Source organism: Myotis myotis, unplaced genomic scaffold (assembly GCF_014108235.1).
Source record: "Myotis myotis isolate mMyoMyo1 unplaced genomic scaffold, mMyoMyo1.p scaffold_m19_p_3, whole genome shotgun sequence".
Lineage (NCBI taxonomy): Eukaryota > Metazoa > Chordata > Mammalia > Chiroptera > Vespertilionidae > Myotis > Myotis myotis.
Genome location: NW_023416335.1, coordinates 36,387,569 through 36,412,373, shown reverse-complemented (window position 1 = coordinate 36,412,373; position 24,805 = coordinate 36,387,569). Strand labels below are relative to the sequence as shown.

The following is a 24,805-nucleotide window of genomic DNA, read 5'->3' as shown; positions in this document are numbered from 1 at the left end:
AGCACAGTATTCAGACCTGAAGTTTACAGAATGGGGAGTAATATGCCAACTATGAAAGGAATACTTCAGGCCATCTCAGCCTCATGCCATTACATATTTGAATCATTCAACCCTCCTCCCCCACATCCCACACTGGTTCCTGGCTCTTCCTCATTGGCTCCTATGACTAAGTTATATTTTGTACAATTGGTTGTCAAGAAGCCAAATATAACAGTAAGTTATATTTTGATCAGAATTTGACCTCCAGTCTATATACCCACAGAGAGGGGGTATGTTGATTCACAAATGTAAGCATCTCATGCACTCTATTTTCTAGACATGCATTTCATAATGAATGAATGAACTGATCAGGTAGTATGGCATCTTTCAGTGAGGACACTGGTTTAGAGTTGATGGCCCATGTTATCCCAACTTAGGCATTTACAGATAATGTGAATTTGCGCAAGGAGTTTACTTCCCTAAATGTTACTTTCCGTGTCTTTAATATTTAGAATTAAATTCAATAATTTAATATGAAGTACCTTGCATATGGTAGTTTTCAATCGGTAATATTTATTATTGCAGCAGTTACATCACTCTCTTTTATGTTACATTAGTTTGAGTTCACTAATGAGAGATGGACAAAGTACTGAGAATAATGACAGCTCCATTCAGATCAGGTGATAGAAACCAGTGCTTAGCTGAGTGGTATACTCTGGCAACACCCTGTCTCCTTGACATTGCCCTAACTCTGGAATGACTTCAATATCGGATACAAGACAGAGATGAAAATGTAAGCCCCCAGATAAGGCTAAAGAGAAAAATTAATCTGGAGCTCATATTTTTAAAAGAAATATAATTTTTTTATTTAAAAATTATTCAATAAGTGAGAGAAGCTTCTTTACCTATCCTCCCACCCCACCAATATGCAGTGGACATCATTAAAGGCCAAACATCATCAAATTTGAATCAGGATTCAAATGAGATGATATAGAGCTGGGGAGACAGTTTTAATTTCAGAGCTTTGAATTTAATCTAAACAGACTATCAATAGTTCCCTTTTCAATCATTCTTTCCCTGAGGCTTTTCTATGCGTTCCTCCCCCTCATAGTTCAATGAATTTTATACTACTTAAAAGAAAATGCTTTATATCTGCCTTGCACTGAATTTATAAGAATAAAGCTTCAAGAATTCTCTTCATTTTCAAAGTCTGCAAAACTCTACCTACATTCTCCAGTATTATTCCAACATCACTAAACATCAATATCATTATGTCCTCCTATTGTTCAGAGTATAGTATTAGGTCAAGGGTTTTTTTTAGCCTCCATACAAACTAATCTGGCTTCTTGACAGCAAATTATACATTCACTAACAATCCTGTTCTTAGTCAATGTTCTGATCTTATGTAGAAAACCATTATCTTTTATCTGTCATCTATCTATCTATCATCTATCTATTATATCCAGGTCCAGAATGGGTTTTGGGGATGCTGAAAATAGAAGCATGGCCTCTATTTAATTAGCTATGAAGTCAGGTAAATTATGGCCACTATGAACTGATTGCTGCTGTTGTATATTACTACTAGGAATAGATTGCATCTTATATTCAACACATAGGGAAATCAGTAGATGAATTTTACATGGACATTATTTACATTATTTATTTTGAAGAGTTACAAAGGAAAAGCTATAGCAGTGACCATTAAGGCACAATTCTGGTGATATCTTGGAGAGGGGGATGTTGGGAATAGGTACTATGTCAGAACCATTCAAAATTCATCCCCAAGAAGCTCTTTTATTTTCCCCTGAATTCCATATTAAATATTTTCCCTCTATAAAAATGCTTTTATTAAGTAATATGTAATTCAATGTTGCTTCTTTTTCCTGAAAGGAAGGCATAGGTGAAGAGAAATCAGAGTTTCAGCGTTAGGGAAGCTGAGCTGTCACATAGTATTTGCAGAAACCCAACTGCAGGTATTAAAGTTGGCATTTTAGTTAGCACATCTAGTCTTATGATGGGTAAACACACAATTACCTTTTGGCTTCCTGTAGTGGTAAAAAGGGCTGCTGGCTCTATAGTTTCTCTTGAAAAGCCCTAGAGGATAGCAGTCCCTGGTTGGAAACCACTGTCTAAAGGGCAAGGAGGTGACATCAGAAAATAATGGGAAATATATATTTGAGGTCTGGTGCACAAAAATTTGTGCACTTGAGGGGGGGAGAAGAGGGGCCCCTCAGCCTGGCCTGTGCCCTCTCGCAGTCTGGGACCCCTCAGGGGATGACCACCTGCTGGCTTAGGCCTGCTCCCTGGGGGATTAGGCCTAAACTGTCAATCAGACTTTCCTCTGGCAGCCCAGCAGCCCTCGGGGGATGCACTTGCCAGCAGGGAGCAGACATAAGCTGCAGTCGGACATCCTTAGTGCTGCTGAGGAGGCAGGAGAGGCTCCCACCACCACCGCTGTACTGGCAGCCATCAGCCTGGCTTGTGGCTGAGCAGAGCTCCTCCCATGTGAGAGCGCCCTGACCACCAGAGGGCAGCTCCTGCATTGAGCATCTGCCCCCTGGTGGTCAGTATGTGTCATAGTGACCAGTCATTCCCAGTCGTTCTGCTGTTAGGGTCAGTTTGCATATTACCCTTTTACTATATAGGATAGAGGTCTGGTGCACGGGTGGGGGCCTGCTGGTTTGCCCTGAAGTGTGTCCCGGATCAGGGTGGGGCTCCCGTTTGGGTGCCTGGCCAGCCTGGGTGAGGGGCTGATGGCTGTTTGCAGCTGGTCACACCTCCTTCAGGGTGGGGGTCCCCACTGGGGTGCCTGGCCAGTCTGGATGAGGGGCTGAGGGCCGTTTTTAGGCTGGCCAGCAACTGAAGCTCCCAGCCTCTCCTTTTTTCCTTCTTTTTTTTTTATTCTGGGATTTATTTACCTTCTATAATTGAAACTTTGTTGCTGTCCTGCTCGCTCTAGCTCTGAGGCCGCGGCTGGCTGTAAGCAGGTATCTGGGGTTTGTTTGGCTTCTATAATTGAAACTTTGTTGCTTTTGGAGCTATTGCTTTCAGAGCTCAGAGCTGGGCCACGGCAGGCAGGGAACCTTGGCTTCCTCCATCACTGGAGCAAGCAAGCCTCCTGCTCGCTTCAGCTGCGTGGCTGCTGGCCACCATCTCTGTTGGCAGTTAATTTGCATATCTTGCTGATTATCCAATGGGAATCATAGCAGAGGTACGGTTAATTACCCTTTTTTATCTTTTATTAGATAGGATATCTATATCTATATATATATGTATATATGTATATATATAGATATATAGATATACATATATATATATATATATATATATATATAGAGAGAGAGAGAGAGAGAGAGAGAGAGAGAGAGAGAGAGAGAGATAGCATCATGTTTCTACTTAAGGAGAATACTATTCTACAAGTCCACCAACAACTGATCAGTAGACCATAATTGCCCTTGGGGAACTTCTCCCTGAAAGGTTTGGTGTCCTTTGACACTTGGCCACCTGACTTTATCACTTTTCTGACTCTGGATTTGGTCACATTCCTCCCAGTTTATCACCATGTTACAGATAGTCATAATCCATGTTCTTTCCCTTAATTTCATATCTGAAATGTTTTCCTAGATTTATTCTTCACTTATTTCTTCTTTTCCATTCTAATTCCTTCACTGTACCATTTAGCTTTCTGCCATGATCTCCCATTTTTCCCATTTTCAGGGACATATTTCCTTCCTGCAAGTGTGAGAACTTGTTTTCTCTTTCTAACAGCTCTGTTTAATAGCTCATATTTCACTTCTCCATTTTAGAGGTACTTGCTTCTATTACTCTTGAAAAATGTCTAAGAACCAAGATTTATAATTTAACACAATTGTTTTTAATAAACAATCAAAATAAAATAGATTAAAAGTCTCTAGAGGCCTGGCTAACATGTTAATATGTGGCAGGCATTTGATGTCTGTGTCTAAGGAGGATCCTTTCTCCAGAGGTCACTGAAAGAAGAGCTGCCTTGGGCAGCATCTGTCATTATGTGGAGTGAATGGTAAGCATTTTAGCTCTTACAGTCTGCAACTGTCCTAACTCCAGTAGCTCTGATTAGATCATCTGCTTTTCAAGGAGAAACACAGAACTATTTTGGATAGTTTTAATGATTGGGTTGCTTAATTCATCTTCATTACTCAGAAAACTGACTCTTACATCAATAGTTATTTCATAAATATAATGATGTCTCTGTCATCTAAAATATCATTATTTATAAACAGGTAATTAAAAGTCCTGTGAGTGAGCCTTCACATAAGGCATGACTCCTGTTTGACATCTACACAGCTTTAGCTCAACTCAATATAGTGTGGAGGCTAAGAGCCTGGGGTTTTGATCCAAATCGCCTGGGTTCAAATCCTAACTGTGCCACTTATTAGCACTGAGCTCTCAACAAATGTTACTGGAGGAATATAAACCTGTAGACTAGTTGGTGGAAAGAATAAAAGATGAAATAAAAGTTAGAACTGAACAGAGAAGCTTTGGAATACTACATAGTGCTTTCTGGAATTTCAAACATTAAGAAAATCAAGTGCTTTTTTCACATTTCCCCCTTTCTATTTTCTATCTGGGAATAGTAAAAATAGAGTATATACATTTAAATCCTTAAGGGTTGTCCTGCACATGAAAAACTAAACAAATATTTCAGGTAACATTTTTATTGAAGATCTAAATGAAGTCATAAAATTCAGTCTAAAGTTTCAGTTATCCACATCATTATGAGCATAAAAGTGGATGCATGTGGGTGGATGTGTGTGAATGTATTCTTGAAATTATGTAAAAGAACCTCAAAGACCAAGATAAAAGGAAATAAAGAAAACCAAGGATATAAAAAATGACATAATATTTAAAAACTAGTAAAAACAGCCCATAGTTAGTTTGGCTCAGTGGATAGAGCATGAACCTGTGGACTGAAGGGTTCCAGGATCCACTCTGGTTGAGGGCTCATGCCTGGGTTGCAGGGTTGGTCCCCAGTAGGGGGCATGCAGGAGGCAGCTGGTCAATGATTCTCATCATTGATGTTTCTATCTCTCTCTCCTTCTCCCTTCCTCTCTGAAATCAATAAAAATATATTTTAAAAACACACACACAAAAAAATAATGAAAACACAAAGTACTCTTATGCAAAAACTAGAGGCCCGGTGCATGAAAATTCATGCACTCGAAGGGGGGTTCCTCAGCCCGGCCTGCCCCCTCTCATAGTCTGGGAGCCCTAAGGGGCAGGAGGCGACTCGGTGATCAGGGGAAGGCGATACCCCCATCACACCTCTGCTGCTGCCACTGCCGGTAGCACAAGCCTTGGCTGGCCCTGCTTGCCTGAGCTTCAGTTAGTGGGGGGTGCAGGAGGACCCGAGGCCCCCAGCGGAGTGAGGGGACTCCAGTGGCAGGTGTGCAGAGCAGGTGGCCCAGCCCCTGCTGTAGGTGCCGCCATCTTGTGAGGGTGTGACAGCCAATTTGAATCCTTTATTATATAGGATAGAAGAAAGTGAATCAAGTACATTTTAGTTTACTGTAATAATATTTGACCCACAGCAATTTAATGAGTATCCTATATAATAAAAGAGAAACATGCAAATTAGCCATCCCTCTGCTACATTTAAGCCATGCCCACAAGCCAATCCTAGTGACTATGCAAATTATCAGACAAAGATGGAGGTTAATTTGCATATGCAGGTGTCAAGCACCCCAGGAGGTGACAGCGGCCTTGGCCACAGGCTCCCGGGACTTTGGCCGGCCCTGGGAGGCGAGGCCGTAGCCACGCCGGTGGGTTCCCAGTACTTTTGCCGGTCGGGGAGGCATGGCCACCAGTGCCTAGCCACACCTGCAGACTCCCGGGACCTAGCCGGAAGACCTGGCAGAGCAGGAGACCACTGGACATGGAGCAGAGCGAGAGAGAGGGCGGCTTTGAAGGCACAGCTCCCTCTGTCACCCCAGCTTCCTCATCACAGCTGTGGAAACTGACAGCAGGGAGGAGGAAGTCCCACCCCCACAGAATCAGCCATTGGTCAGACAGCTCTCAGCAGCCTGATAGCCAGGACTCTCATTCACCTGTATCTCAGACTGACAGTAGAGAGGTGGGACTATGTCTAAAGGACAACTGTTGATACAACATAGCTCTGCAGTTGAAAGATGCCGGCAATATCGACAGAAAGTGTCTGCAGAGCAGCGTGCATCTGATCTTGAAAGAAGGTGGTGCCTGTGACAGGATGTATCTGAACACCAGCTACTGGAAAAATGTTGCTCTGATGCCGAAAAACACCGGCGTTATTGACAGAAAATGTCTAAAGACCAATGTGCCTTTGAAGTTGAAAGAAGGCAGTGGTGACGACAGAATATGTTGAGAGAATAGTCATCAACAAGTACTACCAATTCCGGTAGGAACTGCCTTCTCAGTGAAAATGGAGTACATGAGGATGCAATCCTCGGACATAGTTGTGGTGGAATAACTATTCGATGTGAATTTTGCCTATCACTGAATTCTTGGATGAAAAACCATCTGATGGGAAATTTACTCGATGTTGTAGCAAAGGGAAAGTCTGTCCAAATGATATACATTTTCCAGATTACCCAGCATATTTAAAAAGATTAATGACAAACAAAGATTCTGACAGTAAAAATTTCATGGAAAATATTCATTCCATAAATAGTTCTTTTGCTTTTGCTTCCATGGGTGCAAATATTGCATCGCCATCAGGATATGGGCCATACTGTTTTAGAATACACAGACAAGTTTATCACTGTACTGGAACTTTACACCCTTTGGATGGTGTTTCTCGGAAGTTTGCTCAACTCTATATTTGGATACAGCCAAAGCTATGAGTAAAAGATTAGCAATGCCAGAAAACCAGGGCTGCTCAGAAAGACTCATGATAACATCAACAACCTCATTCATGAAATAAATGAATTAACAAAATCGTACAAGATGCTACATGAGGTAGAAAAGGAAGCCTAATCTGAAGCAGCAGCAAAAGGTATTGATCCCACAGAAATAACAATGGTGATTAAATACGATCGTAACAGTCACCCAAGTAGATATAATCCTCCCCATGTAACCAAGGTTGCTGTCATATTCAGAAATGAAGATGGAGAACCTCCTTTTGAAAGGGACTTGCTCATTCATTGTAAACCAGATCCCAATAATCCAAACGCCACTAAAATGAAACAAATCAATATCCTGTTTCCTCCATTGGATGCAATGACATATCCTATTCTTTTTCCACATGGTGAAAAAGGCTGGGGGACAGATATTGCATTAAGACTCAGAGACAACAGTGTAATTGACAATAATACGAGACAAAATGTAAGGACACGAGTCACACAAATGCAGTATTACAGATTTCATCTCTCTGTGCGGGACACGTTCAATCCTATTTTAAATGCAGGAAAATTAACTCAACAGTTTATCGTGGATTCATATTCAAAAATGAAGGCCAATCAGATAAATTTCATCAAAGCAAATCAATCTAAGTTGAGAGTTGAAAAATATAGTGGTTTGATGTATTATCTCAAATCTAGATCTGAAAAGGACAATGTGCCAATTGGTAAAATGATAATACTTCCATCACCTTTTCAGGGTAGTCCCAGAAATATGCAGCAGCGATATCAGGATGCTATGGCAATTGTAATGAGGTATGGCAAGCCCAATTTATTCATAACCATGACATGCAACTCCAAATGGGCAGATATTGCAAACAATTTACAATGCTGGCAAAAAGTTGAAACAGACCTAACTTGGTAGCCGGAGTTTTTAATATTAATCTGAATGCTCTTTTAAATTATATCTGTAAATTCCATTTATTTGACAAAGTAATAGCTAAAATTCATGTCAATGAATTCAGAAATGTTGACTGCCTCACACTCACATATTATTGATATTAGTTAGTCCAAATTACATTCCTCTAATTAATTCCCTTTCAATGTGCACGAATTTCATGCACTGGGCTACTAGTCAAGTATAAAATTAATAGATGAATTTAATAGAAATGTAATTTCAGTCCAATTACGGCTAAAAACAGTGTGAAAAGTACTAATACAATTAGATTTTGGTATTTTACTTATGATTTGGATTTCCAATGCTCAAATATATCTAAATATTCAAAGAATATACTCCAAATTGTAGACTAGCACAATTGGATAATCAACTTTGAAGTATAGAATTTCCAGAAAAACAAAGTATCACTAATACCTAGTGAATGATTAAATAAAACTTACTAGATATCAGTGATACTTTGATAAAACAAATGATATATACTCAAAGCAAAGCGCCATATAGTTTATTTAAATGGGCATCTTTACATCCATTTTTTTCTTTATTGACAACCCTTAGTTAAAACATAGGCTTTGGAGATGTAAAGAAGAGTTGTAAGATGAAATGCCTTAATGTAACTTTCAGATATAAAAATGGCAACAACACAATTTAAATAGATTATGTCTCTGCTTTGTTAAAAATAGACAACTCAGATGCAATTTGAAAATTCTGATGGTGGAGGGCCTCCTAGATCTAGATAGGATTTGTTTTAGAGACTTGGTACTCTTTGGTAGCATCTCTATAATTCTTGCAGTGTTGGGGAGGATAATGCAAGAATATCTGTTCCAGTGTCCTTCTCTCACACCCACTCTCCTTCTGAAAGGGTCTTTCATAGAGCCAGATATTCAAGCAAAGTATCCTCCATGTAACAGAAACTATGAGAATGGTTGATCATACCTATACTCTTTCTGCCGTCAATAACATAACCTTCATACATTTTCATTTTCATTTTTTGGGGATATAATTTTCATTGCCATAACATCCAATCTGTTTCATACTTAACTGGGCACAGTTGATCATTTATTCATTCCATTTTTTATAATCACCATGGGTACCCAGACTAAATCCTCTTTTAGTATCTATAGGCAAGGCAAGTTGATGTTTAATATTTTTATGATGATCAAGAGTATCACATATAATTATGCAAAAAGGCAACTTGGCTTTGACACATTTCATTTTCAGACAACCTTCATCTAATGGCAGAAGGAGAATAGTCTTCAAGTCCAATTTACTACACTATATCAATCTTACCCTTACTCATAATAATAATGTAAAAATGTTCCTAGGATAATTATAGAGCAATAGAAAATTTCCTTTGCTGATAACAAATAAAATTAAAAATATTCTTGCCAACTTAGACTGCTGTAATTATTCAAAATCTATATTTTTACTTTGAAGTTTGAACTGCTTTAATATTACCTGTAAGCACATGTTTTAAGATTCCCCCATATATTACTTACTTGTTTAAGCTTCTTTAGATCTTCATCAAGTTCTAAGTTGTCCAAAATAACAGCAACAAACAAACTCAGGAGGATCTATAAAATGGTTAAATAACAATGAAAAAACCCACATGCTATAAGTATCAAAATATTATCTATATATGATATAAAATATCTGCCTAAAATATACACCATTTAGAATGCATTAAATGAAAATAAACATGTAGTTGTGAATCACTGCATAGGTATTTTAAAGAATTTATCCCAAATACATTAAAGGAAATAAGCAATATAAATATTAATTTGCTTATGAAGCCGATTTAAAATGGAAATTAAATAAAAGGTTTTTTTTATAACTCAATGATCCCACTTCTGAGACCATATACAAAGAAAATAATCTGAAGTACTCATGGCATTTTTATTTGCAAGAGTGCTTGATAGAGTTGTTTATAAAAATGAAATATTGGAAATAATATCTAACCTTACATAAACAGTCAATACAATTAATAGAGATCTCTATCATAGGATTCATGCAGCCATTAAAGATTTTCATTGTGGTAGCTAGTCTTGCAGAAGTCTCCCTGGTGTTCACACTTTTGTGAGTCTTTGTTGTCACACGCTTGTGAGTCCCCATCACGATGAATACGGCTGGTATGTGTAAGCAACAGGAAATGGAAATGAGCGTTTGTGATAAGAGACATTGTGGGTTTTACCTTGCTCTCTCTCTCACCCACTCTGGTAGAAGCCAAGTGCTGTGTCATGAAGACACTTAAGGGGCCCTATGGAGAGGCCCATGTGGTGATGAGCTGAGGCTTCTTGCCTACAGCCACAAGTGACTCATCTTAGAAGTGGGTACTCCAGCCTCACTGAAGCCTGCAGGCCCAGCCAACATCTGGACTAGGAACTCAACTGACACTCAGAATTAGAAACACCAGCTAAACCTGTCTCAGATTCCTGGCCTGCAGAAACTGCATGAGATAATAAATGTGTATTGTGATGGAAGCTCTTAAGTTGTTCATGATTTGTTATATAGCAATAGACAACTAATGCACTCATAAATTTTTATTAGTGTTTAAAAAATGCTTACACTACAATACTAGGTAAGCGTATATATGGTGGAAGTACAACCATGTACAAAAAGAAATAGAGAAAAGGCTAGAAGGTTCTTTAGAGATGTTCTTTAGAGATGCCTTTGTGAAAAGTGATTTTTTCCCTTTTCTTTATATTACATCATATTTTCCAAATTTAAAAAAAGGCATATACTTCTTTTGGAATGGGTAAATAAGGTAAAAGAAAGAAAACAACAAAAATGCACAATTTAAAAAATATTTTAATTTCTAGTCCTTTTTCAACTTGGACTTCTAAAATTCCACATTCATTTGATAATCTTTTTTATTCCTAATTTATATTCTTCCTTTCAATTTCCCTCTTAACAAATTATTTCCACATATGTTTTTGTTTGTTTGTTTGTTTGTTAATTCTCACTGAAGGATATATTTTTCATTGACTTTTAGAGAGAGTAGAAGGGAGGAGGGGGGAGAGAGAGAGAGGGACAGAGAGAGATAGAGAAATATTGATGTGAGAGAGACACATTGATTGGTTGTCTCCCAAATTCATCCTGACCAGGCTGGGGATGGAACCTATAATCCAAGTATGGGCCCTTGACCTGGAATTGAGCCTGCACCACAGTGGCCAAGGCTCCATTTATTAATATTAGACAGTTAAGCATGAAGGTAAGAAGTTAAGGCAACTTAGTTATCATGATTTTTAAGTATCATAGAGGTTATTATGTATAAGTTAATGACTAGCTCTTTTCCAAGTTTAATCTACACTAATAAAAGACAAACATGCAAATTGACCATACCTTCGCTACGCCTTATGCCATGCCCACCAGCCAATCAGAGTGGCTATACACAAATTAACCCAACCAAGATGGCGGCCGGCAGCCATGGAGCTGGAGCAAGCAGGAGGCTTGGTTGCCTCAATGATGGAGGAAGCCAAGCTTCTCACAGGTCGCAGCAGCTCTAAGCTCCACTCAAAGCAACAAAGTTTCAATTATAGAAGGTAAATAAACCCCAGATACCTGCTTTCAGCCAGCCGTGGCCACGGAGCTGGAGCCTTGGGTTGCCCCTGGTGATGGAGGAAGCCAAGCCCTGGCCAGCTCTGAGCTCCACTCCAGGCTACAAAGTTTCAATTATAGAAGGTAAATAAAGCCCAGAAAAAAAGGAATAAAGAAAAAAAGGAGAGGCTGGGAGCTTCCGTTCCCGGGGAGGCTTGGCCAGCCTGAAAATGGCCCTCAGCCCCGCACACAGACTGACCAGGCATCCCAGTGGGAACACCCCACCCTAAAGGGTGTGTGGCCAGCCTGAAAACAGTCATCAGCCTCTCACCCAGGCTGGCCAGGCACCCCAGTGGGGACCTCCACCTAAAGGGGTGTGACCAACTGCAAACTGCCATCAGCCCCTCACCCAGGATGGCCAGGCACCCCACTGGCACTCCAGTGGGGACCCCAACCCTGAAGGGCAAACCAGCCGGCCCCCACCCATGCACCAGGCCTCTATCCTATATAATAAAAGGGTAATATGCAAACTGACCCTAACAGCAGAAAGACTGGGAATGACTGGTCACTATGACACACACTGCCCACCAGGGGGCAGACGCTCAATGCAGGAGCTGCCCTCTGGTGGTCAGTGTACACCCAGAGGGGGAGCTCTGCTCAGCTACAAGCCAGGCTGGCGGCTGCCAATACAGCGGTGGTGGTGGGAGCCACTCCCACCTCCTCAGCAGCGCTAAGGATGTTGGACTGCAGCTTAGGCCTGCTCCCCACTGGAAAGTGGACATCCCCCGAGGGCTCCTGGGTTACCAGAGGGATGTCTGATTGCCAGCTTAGTCCCAATGCCACGGGGAGCGGGCCTAAGCCAGCAGGTGGTCATCCCCCGAGGGGTCCCAGACTGCAAGAGGGCACAGGCTGGGCTGAGGTACTCCCCCACCCCAAGTGCACAAATTTTTGTGCACCGGGCCTCTAGTGAAAATATAACAAGGAAAAAGAACCCTCTAAAACATTATTACATTTTGAAAGGATATGCTTGGCTTGGGACAGGGACCAGTACCCTTCCTTTTCATCGCATGTCCTTTGGGATTTACCAGAACTTAAAGAAGATACAGAATAGATTTTTACTGATCTTCCCATGTCTGCCACACTATGGGCATCTGGGCACAGATACATTCAGGCTTACTCTAAACCAGCCATTATACTCTAAACTGGACATTATATAGTTCACTCCAAGTTTAGCTCCCTTCCCATGACCTTGATGTTTATCTTGATGTTATCATGACAAGTAACAGCAGAGGAGGAGTCTACCTTTCTTGCTAACCTCGCCCAAGATTCAGAGATGTCCACCTCAAGGTCTTTTGGGAGTATGACTGTCTCACACCACTTCTATCACTCATTGGCACTTGGGCAGACTCTGTGTTCTAATTTAACCAATTTTCCTATCTTTCCAGTGAAAGGACAAAAAAAAAAAAAATCTAAAAAATTCCCTGATGAAAAAAGGGAAAGCAACTGCCTCCCCTTTCAGAGCACTTCCTTAGAAACCTTTGTCCTTGTAAATTCTTCCCCTGTCTCTTGGAGATGTATACAAATCTTTTTTAAAGTTCTAAAAAAGCTTCTTCTGTTTTACAACCCAGGAATAGCACCCCTAGGGGGTGTGTAATTTAGTTACTTGGCCCCACCTCTTACAAAACTACCCAACTTGTCATGGAGAAGTTGGATTTTTCCTTTGGATAAAGGCAATTAGCTACCACAGATGACCACCCCAATTACCGGGGGGAATTTACAGAGAACTGTATTTGACAAATGGTTCTGCAGTCTTTTTACTTGAGGACTGTTGTTTCCATCTTGAGAACATGGATGTAATGTGCGGATATGTATAAAAGGGTGAGTTACTTTCTGTCTTTGCAATCTCTTAGCGGGTTGCCTGTGATGCCCATAGCAGCCTGGTTTAGTGCTCATCCAATAATAGAAATGTTTTCTTTCTCATCTGCTTAGGTGGAGAGATTTTCCGGATTAGCAGATTTTATTTTTAATTATTTCCCCAACACTAGACAGATGGCAGGCTACTTAAGGACAGTGCGGTTAGGCTATTTGATTAAATTCTACAGGCATTTGATTGGACTCCACTGATGTGCCAGACATTGCCTGGCCAGGAAAATAAACGTAATATTACACTCACCATGATGAAGTTCACAATTGAATTAAGTGGACGTAGGCTGGAAGCCTGGTAGAAAAGAGCATTGTGGTTGGGGACCTCGGTTAGCAGATAGGCTCTACCAGCCACAAGCTATGTGGCTCAACAAATTGCAGCTACTGTATTTTCACTTAACTCTCACCAGCAATACTGGTGTATGGTATAGCCCATATAAAAATATGTGGACATAAACATAGATATTGGAAACTAAAATAATTTTCTTGCTATTTCTACAAATGAACTTAATTTAGTCCATAAGCCCTCCATTTGCACCGAGAGCTGAAAACGGAATCTTGCTAGATCCCATTTTGTCCTGTAAAACTCAGTTACATTGGAATAAATGCTCCTTTTCTATCTAGGGTTGATTTAAAGTCAAGGATGTGATTGTCATCAGCACCTGGTCTGCTGTGGCCATGTGGCCTTTCCTCTGTCACACTTCAGGGGAAGCCATGGCGCTTGTTTTGGGGACTCTGGGCTTTCTCGCTGCTGAATTAGTCACTACCTCAGCTCCTACAGCCCTTGCTAAGATCTCTGATTCTTAGTGACACTCCGTGTTAGTTTTAGTTTCCTCAGGCTCCAGTAACAAATTGCACAAGCTTGGTGGCCTGAAACAACATATTCTTTGACAGTTCTGGAGGCCAGAAGTCCATAATCAAGTTGTCAGCTGGATGTGCTCCCTGCAAAGGCTGCAGGGGAGGATCCTTCTTGACCTCTTCCAGCTTCTGGTGGCTCCAGGTGTCCTTGGCTTATGGCTGCATCACGCCAATCTCTGCCCCTGTCTTAATGTGGCCTTCTCTTTCTCCCTATATCTTGTGCTTACCTGGTATATATCTCTTATAAGGACACTTGTCATTGGATTTAGGGCTCACCTGGATAATCCAGGATGATGTAATCTTAAGACACTTAACTTAATTACATCTGTAAAGACCATTTTTCCAAATAAGGTCACAATCAAAGGTTCTGCAGTTAGGACATGGGCATATCTTTTGGGGGCCACCACTCAACCCATCTGGTTTCTGGCTTGGGCCGTAGTTCCTTCAATGGTGTTGTTCTTATATACTGACTCTCCACTCCCAAGGAAGTTTGGAAGTTCTACCATTCCAGGAAGGAAGTATGGGAGACTTGTTCTTAGGGGATCTTTTAGGTCCTCTCTCTACCTAGACCTCTTGGGCAGCTACCTAACTCTGTCCAGGCTCCCCCTTGTCTATGTGGGTCCCCCAGCGAGGCTATTTCCCCCCAAGTTCAGACAAGAAGTGGGTACAAGACAAATCTTGAATGTCAAAGCACACCCAGGTTGTTGCCCTTGAGTGTGGCATGTCACCCTACCACCAAAACACACTTTACCTCACTGCCTCTTTCCAGAGATTTCTGCCTCCTTCATGCTCCATCCCAGAAAACATTCTCCTTTCCTCTCAGAAAGTAGGAGTGTGAAGTAAGATTGGAGTGGGGGTTCCGAGGGGGTCCACACAACTGTGAAGACCGACCAACAGAAATGAAACCCAAGCAGAGTATCACACATTTATTTCTGTGCCGTGCCATCTGAGCATTTAGATTTCTGAGAGCTCATCTGGACAAATGGGTCAGGTGCATCTTCTGAACACTACTCATTTAAGATTGTGAGGCACTGAGTCCAACCCTGTATTACCAAGACAACAACATACCAAGGAGAAGGATAATTTCGGCATTAAGAGAATTGTGAGGAAGGCTTGCTAGGTGAGATGAGCAAAGTCAGGGCTTTGGGAGCATGTGGCTAATTAAGGGCCTGGTGAGCAGCTAAGAACAGCCAGAGCGTAGCTGTCAGGGAGGAGGCTGGGGGAGGCTGGAGAGGTGGGAGAGGGAGCTAGTGTAACAATCACAAAGTGATGACATTCGTTTCTTCTTCTGCGAATTTTTTTCTTTCAGATGTTGTGGTTGCTTTTTTAAAAAAATGCATGTAATGTAGTTGTTTTAAACTGGATTACTGAAATGGTAATGAGGCAGTGTAAAGTGTAGTTTAACAAAGGTTATTAGATATATAACATTTCATTTGTTTATTTGTTTATTTATAAATATATTTTTGTTGATTTCAGTGAGGAAGGGAGAGGGAGAGAGAGATAGAAACATCAGTGATAAGAGAAAATCATGATTGGCTGCCTCCTGCATGTACCTCACTGGGGATTGAGTCCACAACTCAGTCATATGCCCTGACAGGAAATTGAACTGTGACCTCCAGGTTCATATGTCAATGCTCAACCATTGAGCCACACTGGCTGGGCTATTTATTTATTTTTAAAGTACATTTTGCACATTCTTCTTGAAGAGAAGAAAAAATAGCTCCCTCATAGCAGGATAGAGAGACAGATGTAGGATGCTAGCTGCACTTTCTCCTTGTCATGCAGATAAAAGTTTGATGTTCATGGTAGAGCGAAGGCAAGACTCAAAAAGGAAAGGCTTTGGTTTTGTTAGCGAAAATGCTGCAGAGGCTTGAAAGCCGCATGCTTACAGAATTGAGACAAGCTGTTGGGAAAGGTGCTGGCACTAACTTGAAGTATTATATAAGAGAAAGTTTATAGTTTGCTTGAAACTATCCTTCAGCCCAAGTTCATTCAACAAATATCCTGCAATGTTTAGGCATCACTGTTTAATTAACATGACAATGTGAAGGCAAAACCAGAAACTATTTAAAAATATATGTGGAGCTTGAGTTTCTTCCTGAAACTATTTGCACAAGAACTTTTGGCTTGATCCTTGTAGCCCTGTTCCTAATTGAAGGGCACTGTGATAAGGTGACACCTTGGCACTCAGGGTCAGAGGTGACCCAAGTCTGCCTTTGACTCTCTTTGGAATAGAGATAGATGATGTAGGGGAGGCAGGCTGGGTCTGCAGCTGATCCTGAGGAGGTGAGAATTACTTTGTGGTTCTTTTCTCAGACTCTAATAGGATGGCAGTAGCCACTGTGATACATAAATAGAAATGAAGAGAGGGTGGCAGCTTGGGTTCCATCACTTTTAATTTACACTGTCAATGAGACATATTGTTTTCCTACAAACCCAGTGCTGTGTGGAATGGGACTGAGGGTGCTGGCTAGAGTGGGTCTGCCACTTCCCAATGCATGGTATTGAAAGTCCTGGGAGTGGAGGGTGAATCCTTTTTCTGAAAGCAACAACCATTGCTCAGTTCCTGTTTGTTTGTTTCATTTGTTTGTTCTGGTTTTATACAAAGCTGAGTTAATGCTCATTAATAATCTGGACCCATTACATTGACGTCTGAATCTTATTTTCAATGTTTAACTACTTACAAGTGCCAAAGGGTTTCCCATAGCCATTTAAGTGTGACTCACAGGTTTATATTAAAATGTTATTAATATTATAAAGAAATTTTACAGGAACTTGCCACGTTGAATCAAAGAGCTTCATCATTTGCATTAAATACCTTTACACTTTGTCAGTTCTCAATTATGCAACCAACCTACTCTGCCCTATTTTTTTATACTTAGGTTTATATAATCTTTAAATTTGTAATGTGGCACCAAATCTATATGACTATTTTTTAATGATGTAATTTCCATGGGAATAAAGATTAATGATATATCCTTTCATTTCCTCTTGAGTTTTGTTAAAGCATAAGTGGTACATAGTTTCAACACAGCAGTATTTCATTTGTGCAACGCTTTCAAAAAAGAAATTCATATATATACATATACATTCATGCATTGGCTACTTGCCACTTTTAACAGGTCTCTAACATTCCATTATATGAATATGCAACACAAAGTATTTGTTCTACCACGTAATATACAACTGATGTAATACGGTCACTTCCGTATTTTATGACCACTTTTGAAACCTTATGAATCACCAATCTCAATGAAAACGTTGAGAATAACTATTAAAAATTTCCAGGTATTTAGTTCTTTATTTTCCTCAGACTATAATGCCCATTCTCAAGGTATTTTTAGAGTTGGCAATGCATTCAGTGTGGAAAAGGCCACATATCAGGTCTCTGGAAGCCTGGCAAGGATCCTTCTTAGAATTTTTAGGAATGACAATAACATATTGGTGGGATGTTGACCTTCTAGCTTAGATTTCAAAGCATGCTTTCCCAGGTTCAATATGGCTTCTGACCCAGAGTCTTAATAGGTGTTCAGCTACACTAAGTCCTTAGGCTCCCTTTTTTCTTTTTCTAACTACTCCTCTCATGCCTTACACACTTCTGAAAAAGCCAGACTAACCTGAGCTAAGGGTTCACTAGGTATTCACCGTGTTTCAAGTTTTATACAGTTGACCATAGACAAACTTGTTTCCCTGCATTTATCCATAGTACATTTCAGCGAAATTCAATAAACTACAGAAGTTGTATTGCTAGTATCATTATTTCCTTCAAGTGTATTCGGGCATGGCCATTCTGTCCAATATACTTTACCTCAGACTCACTTTTGGGTTATCATGATTCGGACTCCTGAAAGCTGTGGTTTATTTTTTTACCATTTTTTTTTATTATTAGTTAAGGTATTACAAATGTGTCCTCATCCCCCCCACTAACCCCCAATCTCCCCCTCCCCCACCCCTCCACCCCCCGCCCCGCACACTCATGCTCCCATCCCCCTGTTGTCCATGTCCATTGGTTTGGCTTATATACATGTATACAAGTCCTTCGGTTGATCTCTTCCCTTTACCCCCGCCCTCCCCTACTTTCCTTCTGGGGATTGATAGCCTGATCGCTGTTTCTCAGTCTTTGGGTCTGTCCCTTTTCATCAGTCTATGTTGTTCTCTACAATGGGTTCACTTGGTTGAAGATTTCTGTCTCTGTAGCTGCATATCCTATTTTGCATTCTCCTAACCCTACGTATAGTTACATCCCAGCCTTATGTACCTTTCCCTTTTCACGTCTTTTCTAAAGTTTACTTTTATTACTTTCTTTTCCTTTTTAGATAGCTTAAAGATAGCCCTTTGGCTGAAATGTCACCTTTAATCTTATTCCTTTCTCTACTATATACTCTAATAATAATTTCTATTTAAAAATAGTTTTTAATATGCAATAGAAGCATAGCTGGTATCTAGTCAACACCCACAACCTTGGGTTTTTCTTTTCCTTCTTACCATTTATAATCATGCTCTCCTAAGCCATCTTGCCAGCTGTAGTTGGAAACAATCTCATTTTTTATATAGGTCAACAAAAAGTCAAATGTAATCAGAGCAATGTAAAATGGGAAATGTTAGACACAGATGCACTTTTAAATGAATTCTATAAAATCAAGTTACTTAATTTACACCTTAGAATGCCCATTTTTGTCAGAAAAATATGACTATTCTCAGAAAGCTGCCACTGCAGAAGCAAAATCAAGAAATTGCTATGTTAATTTAAACACTTCAAAGGTAACAAAATGACTATCCACAATGGACGCTTAATTACATTTTCTCTCTCAGTATTCACATCACAGGGCTTTCCTTTGAAACAATAATAAAGGGGAAACCACTGAGAATAAAAAATAGAGTCTTTCCTCAGTCCTTAATCCCCAAATCATTGGCAAAAGTGAAGAAAAAGATGCATTTCACAAGCGTTCGGCAAACTGTAGTCAGGACAGAAATACAGAATACTACCAGGCAGATGAGAGAGAAATTTTAAAAGTATAATAGGTAATGGTTATGAATATGCATTTGCTAAACACTTAAGCTTGATTTTCATTGTGCACTGAAAAATTGGCGCCCCCAGGGAGCAACTGAATAGCCTGTTGTTTTTTATGCCAGAACAAACAGCGAAACATTATTATTATTATTATTATTTTTTTTTTTTTTGCTGCTTGGTTCATGCCAATCCCTGGGAAGACTAAATCAGAAACTCACCAGTTGTGCAGCACCACTGGCCAGTGTGGATAAAAAACAATCAGAGCTTGTATATTTATGTAGACTGTTTTTTTTCATTTGGGTTGTAATGTTCTGCAGTATTTTGCTAAAAGAAACCTCCATGCACGGATTTACATGTTGGTCCACAAACAATGTCTGGCTGCTTTACTGTCAATATTTTAAACACCATTTCGGATGATATAGAGCCAGAATGACTGGGAAGCAGGTGTTCATTATGTGGACATTAATCACACAGCAGGTAACAATGGCATGTACTCACGGCATTATCACTTGTATCACTAGGCCTTGAATCACAGGTTTTATTGGTTGGTTTGTGCTTACTAGTCCTATAGATGTGCTAGTTGTAGACCCAAGAGGACAGGGATTAAGCTCTTCACACTTTGGTTAGGATATAGGTTAGTACTTACACATGGTAGAGATTTAATAAAACTGTACAGAATCAAATTGAGCTAACTTAATAGAGCCCGTTACAGTGATGGTCAGTCTGAGGATAAACAAGAAAAGAAAAAGCAATTGCTGATCATACTTTAAACAAAATCTCCAGGAAAGTGACTTCAGTCCCTAGACTTTTGGGGTAGTATAGAAGTAATGCTCTCAGTTTTAGTTTGGTTATAGAGTGTTCTCTTTAACTGAATTAATTAGTTCTCATTTAAAAAAAAAATCACTTATAAATTTAAATATCTGAATAACTGACCTTTTTGCATTAGGTTCATAGTCAGAGAAATCAACTAAATATCTCAAAGCTTTAAAATTTTAACATAAATGTGCTTGAGAAAAGTCAATTTGAGTTATACTTAAGCAGTGTATTTCACCTAACTTATACCACATATAAACAGAATTTGAAATGCATTAAAAACCTAAAATCAAAAGGCAAAAATTTAAAACAATTAGAAGCAAGAGGAGAATCTTTTTATTACCTCAGGGTGGGAAAGAATATCTTATGCATGAGTCCAAAATAACTACTGACAATAAGTAAAAAGCTGATAGTTTGCATCAAAATTTATTGGTGGGGTGCCCTCTGTGTCCCCACCTCTTGCCAGTGGAAGTGGAATTATTGGGGTGCCGCTGGGAAAAGAATTTCCTGAGGCCCCCCCAGGGAAGATGAGGTATTATGAAAACTTTATTGATGATGTAATATTAAGGGGGTCCCCTTACAAAGCCCCATTTCCCTCTGTCCAGCCAGGGGAAAGTCCAATCTTGTCTTCAGCAGGGCTAGGATTAAAGCCACTGCCCAGAGCCTCTGCTCCGCATTAAAGCACAGTCCAGTCCAGCTTAGCTTGTGTTCCCAGCTGCAGTCCATTGTGTGTGGGGTCTGCATGGCCATGAGCCATGCGGCTGCTTAAGGTCACATTGTTACGGAGGCGCATGGGTAACTGTGGGCCACAGAGCAAGAGTGCAAGGGAGCAGGGGGCAAGCAAGAGAGAAATAATTCTTTGTCTGGGGATTTTAACCTTCCAAGATTTCATGCGCTTGCCGTGCTCCACCCTCTAGCTAAATACCTTTTTTCCAGATTAGACTGATGACAGGTAAGCATGTTTCCTATGGCACCCCAACTTCACTGCACACGTGTCCATTTCCCACTTTGTTTGATTCCTTCCCCCAGTGATCTACAGGGAATGGACTAGTGGTTCTCTGGGGAGCATGAAGTTGCAGCTTCCTGTAAAGCTGCTCAGATGACCCTACTTACAATGTCTAGCCTCCCCTTTGCTTCTTTTTTTAGTATTGGTATTAGCTAGCTAATTATGACAATAACAAAAAGATATCACAAATTAGAATAACAGAACAATGACTAATAAAGGACATTTATATAATAGTCAAGGGATTAATATCCATAATATATGTACTACTCCAACACATGCATTTAAAAAAGACAAACTAGATTTTGGAAAAATAGGTAAAGCATATGATTAGGTGAGTCACAAAGAAGATGGCCCTTATTAAAGAAGGGCCATCTTATGAAGAAGTGCTCCCTTATTAAAAATTATGAAAATGCAAATATGCAAGTTAAGGAAAAGTAATACCACCATTCAACTTACAAGATTGTCAAAACCTTGAAAGTTTAACAATATCAACCAGAAGTGAGAATGTAAGCACACAGGGATTCCCAACCATTGCTCTTGGGAGGGCAAGTTAGTGCAGCTTGCTTATAGAGCAGGAGTCCTCAAATGAAAGGTAGAGAGAGTAAATGTTTAGGCCTTGAGGGCCAACAGGCAACATTTAAGATATTATACAGGTACTCACATAATCATTTAATAATGCACAAACCAGTCTTAATTCACACACTACATATAAAGCCTGTTGACCAGATTTGGTATGGCTTGCAGACCCGTGTTACATTTGGGCAGTATTCAAATCTCAGAGTCCACTTCCTAGCATCTATCCTAGAGAAGCTCTCATACAAGGGGACACAATGTACAAATGTATTAGTCACAACATTATAAAACAACCGAAATATGAACGGCAAAGGGAACTGATAAACAAACATGGTATATTCAGTCATAATTTATATATTCATGATGATATATACCACATGAGTTTTATGTATACTAAGATAAAAAGATTTCAAGAAACAATATTAAGTGAGAAATTTAATTGACAACAATGTAGAATTTGATACCACTTACTTTGAAAGTTGCTGCTATTAATGTTTTGTAAGGAGGGAAACACCTGGTTAAATATAAGTTGGCCTCAGAAAGGTGTGTGGTCATCAGAGTAGAGAACTGGGACATCAGATGTCTCCACCAGGGTGGTCATCAGTGCACTACAGTAGCACTTCTCAAATTAAAAACTTAACATTAATGTTAAGAATGAATGGTATACAGCGGTCACCAACCTTTTGGACCTCACGGACAACCAGTGGTCCGCAGACCACTGGTTGGTGACCACTGGAAAATGTTTGTAGATGATAACCTTAAATTAAAAAACACTGTATATTTTAAATAGATGCCTATACTGTATATGTGTGGGAAACTACTGTATTTCTTTTATTTTAATACTAGAGGCCCAGTGCACAAAATTTGTGCACGGGTAGGTCCCCTAGGCCTGGCCGGTGATCAGGGCCAATCAGGGCCTTCTGGCTTCTGGCCGGGGCCTTCCTTCGTTTCGCGCCACCCCCTGGTAGTCAGCACATGTCATAGCGAGTGATTGAACTCCCAGTCTCCCAGTCAAACTCCCAAGGGGACACTTTGCATATTAGCCACACACACAGAAAGGAACATTGATCAACTACCTCCTGTACACCCCCTGCTGGGGATCGAGCCCGCAGCCCAGGCAGGTGCCCTTGACCGGAATCGAACCTGGGACCCTTTAGTCCGCAGGCTGACGCTCTATCCACCGAGCCAAACCGGTTAGGGCTATATTATTTTTTAAAATATATTTTTATTGATGTCAGAGAGGAAGGAAAAGGGAGAAAGAGATAGAAACATCAATCATGAGAGAGAATCATTGATCAGTTGCCTCCTGCACATCCCCTACTGGGGATCAAGCCCACAACCAGAGAATCTAACCATGACCTCTTGATTCATAGGTCGACACTCAACCATTGAGCCATGCCGGCCCGGCAACAATTATATTGTTTTAATAGAAAAACAATTACATAGATTACTCCCATAATTCATGATTTCAATCATATCTGCCCTGCATTTAACCCATGATCAACACTCTCCAAGGTCTTCCATAGTTTTAAAGGAAAATAAACACATAATAGGTGCCTAATAAACATTATTTGAATTCATGAGTGAGTGAGTGAATAAATAATGACAGACACAGACTTAAAGGTCCTGGAAAGGAGCATACAAAGACCTCAGGGCCAAGTGTCCTGGGAACACCAGCACAGTCCGAGTTGGCTCTGGAAGCCAGACCTCCATTCTCACTACTCAATGTTCTTTCCTTTTGTGAATATTTTAAAAGTTACCCCATATACAAAAATGCCCAAACTATTTCTTTGTGATCTTACTGTTTGAACCCAAGATTTTACACCACATAATAATGCATCCCAATTTACTTTTTGATAAACATGTCTTAGTTTTAAAAGCCTTTGCCTATAGCAAATGCAACCTGTAATATAACATCTAGTTTCTCAAGCACTTGTTTGATTCATAGATATTTAGAATTGGAAGGAACCTTAGAGCTCATATGTAATTTGCTTTATTTTAGTGACAGAGGTTTGATTTGATGCAGATATTTTCATTGACAATAGTAAGTTTCATAACCTAAGGAAGTAGCAATAAGTAGTTGCAAGACCATAGGCTTTGAGACCAGGCAGACCTGGGAATTTTCTGACTCTAACATTTACATTCCACGTGACATTAGGCCAGTTACTTAACTCCTCTGAACCTCAGTTTCATCATCTGTAAAATGGGAATATTACCTAACTTGGTTGTACCAAATATTAGGAATAAAATTGTGAAACATTTTGCCTCTCGATAAGTAATAGCAGTTGTTTTTATTTCATGTATTCCTAATAAAGGGTACCATTCTGAATCTTTAACTTGGAACTTTTAACGTAAGTATAGAGCTTAAGTTTGCTTCTTAAATATGAATCTATTTATTATATAGAGATGTACATTTCACATTAGAAAAACCTGAGAATTACATCCCTTAGTATGTAATAGGCTACATTTCAAAAACATTTTTTGTTTTTAATAAAAATGCATTGAGGGAAAACTGTGTGTGACAGAAGCCAATTTTTTTCTTGGATTTAGTATTAGCTTTTATTGTGCTTTAAAAATATTTTCAGCTATGTGTTTTATTTTCCCCCCCATCAGTTTCTTTCTGTTCCACATAGCAAAAAACACTGAGCTGATTTCTAATTAACTGACTGGATCCTGAGGTCTCCAGCTGCTATCTTCAGTTTAATTACAGCTGTGAAGAAGATGGAATGAAACTGAAGAGAGTGTCTATACAAGGTTAAAAATAATAATAATTACACAGTTCTGGTTTGATCCTTAGATCATGTTGGATGTGAATGATTAGAGATGTTTAAATTGGTATGCAAATGTGAGATTTCTATTTTGTTTTGTCTTGTTTTCCCTCATGCAAACACTTGTACCTGATAGAGACAACTTCCTAATTAAATCTGAAATCTAGTTCCTGAAGGAGTTCATTGATTCCTGGAAATCTAGAATGGAAGGGACCTTATCCAACCAGACTATTCTACATTGGTTCTCTGGCTCCATTTTGAAATTGAATGTAGGCCAAAAAAATCTGTTGATGCTCATCCCATTATGAATTCTAAGACATAAATGAAAAAAAGTGCTAAACTCACCAGAGTGGCAAAAAGATGATAGAGAATGAAATAGATGGCAACCACAGGTGCCCACATGGTTCCCACAGCATTTAGAGTTTGGTCCATTACATCTACCCATCCTTCCTGGGTAAGGATCTGGAACATGGACATAAATGCCTACAGAGGAAAAGAATGGAGGTATTAAACACCAGTTTAAGGCTTGCATAC

The 24,805-nt window shown here is 39.9% G+C and overlaps 1 protein-coding gene across 5 annotated transcripts in view; it reads right to left on the bottom strand.

Moving 5' to 3' along the window:
- The window catches only part of NALCN (sodium leak channel, non-selective), a 309,491-nt gene that overhangs the window by 106,671 nt on the left and 178,015 nt on the right, over positions 1-24,805 (bottom strand). For 4 of the 5 annotated variants that reach the window (XM_036300871.1, XM_036300867.1, XM_036300870.1 and 1 more), the window contains 2 exons: positions 24,617-24,754; positions 9,282-9,356 (listed from right to left, as the gene is read on the bottom strand). In XM_036300871.1, the coding sequence (XP_036156764.1) occupies positions 9,282-9,356; positions 24,617-24,754 (213 nt within the window). The remainder of the gene's footprint in view (positions 1-9,281; positions 9,357-24,616; positions 24,755-24,805) is intronic. The other variant, XM_036300869.1, reaches the window with a different exon arrangement.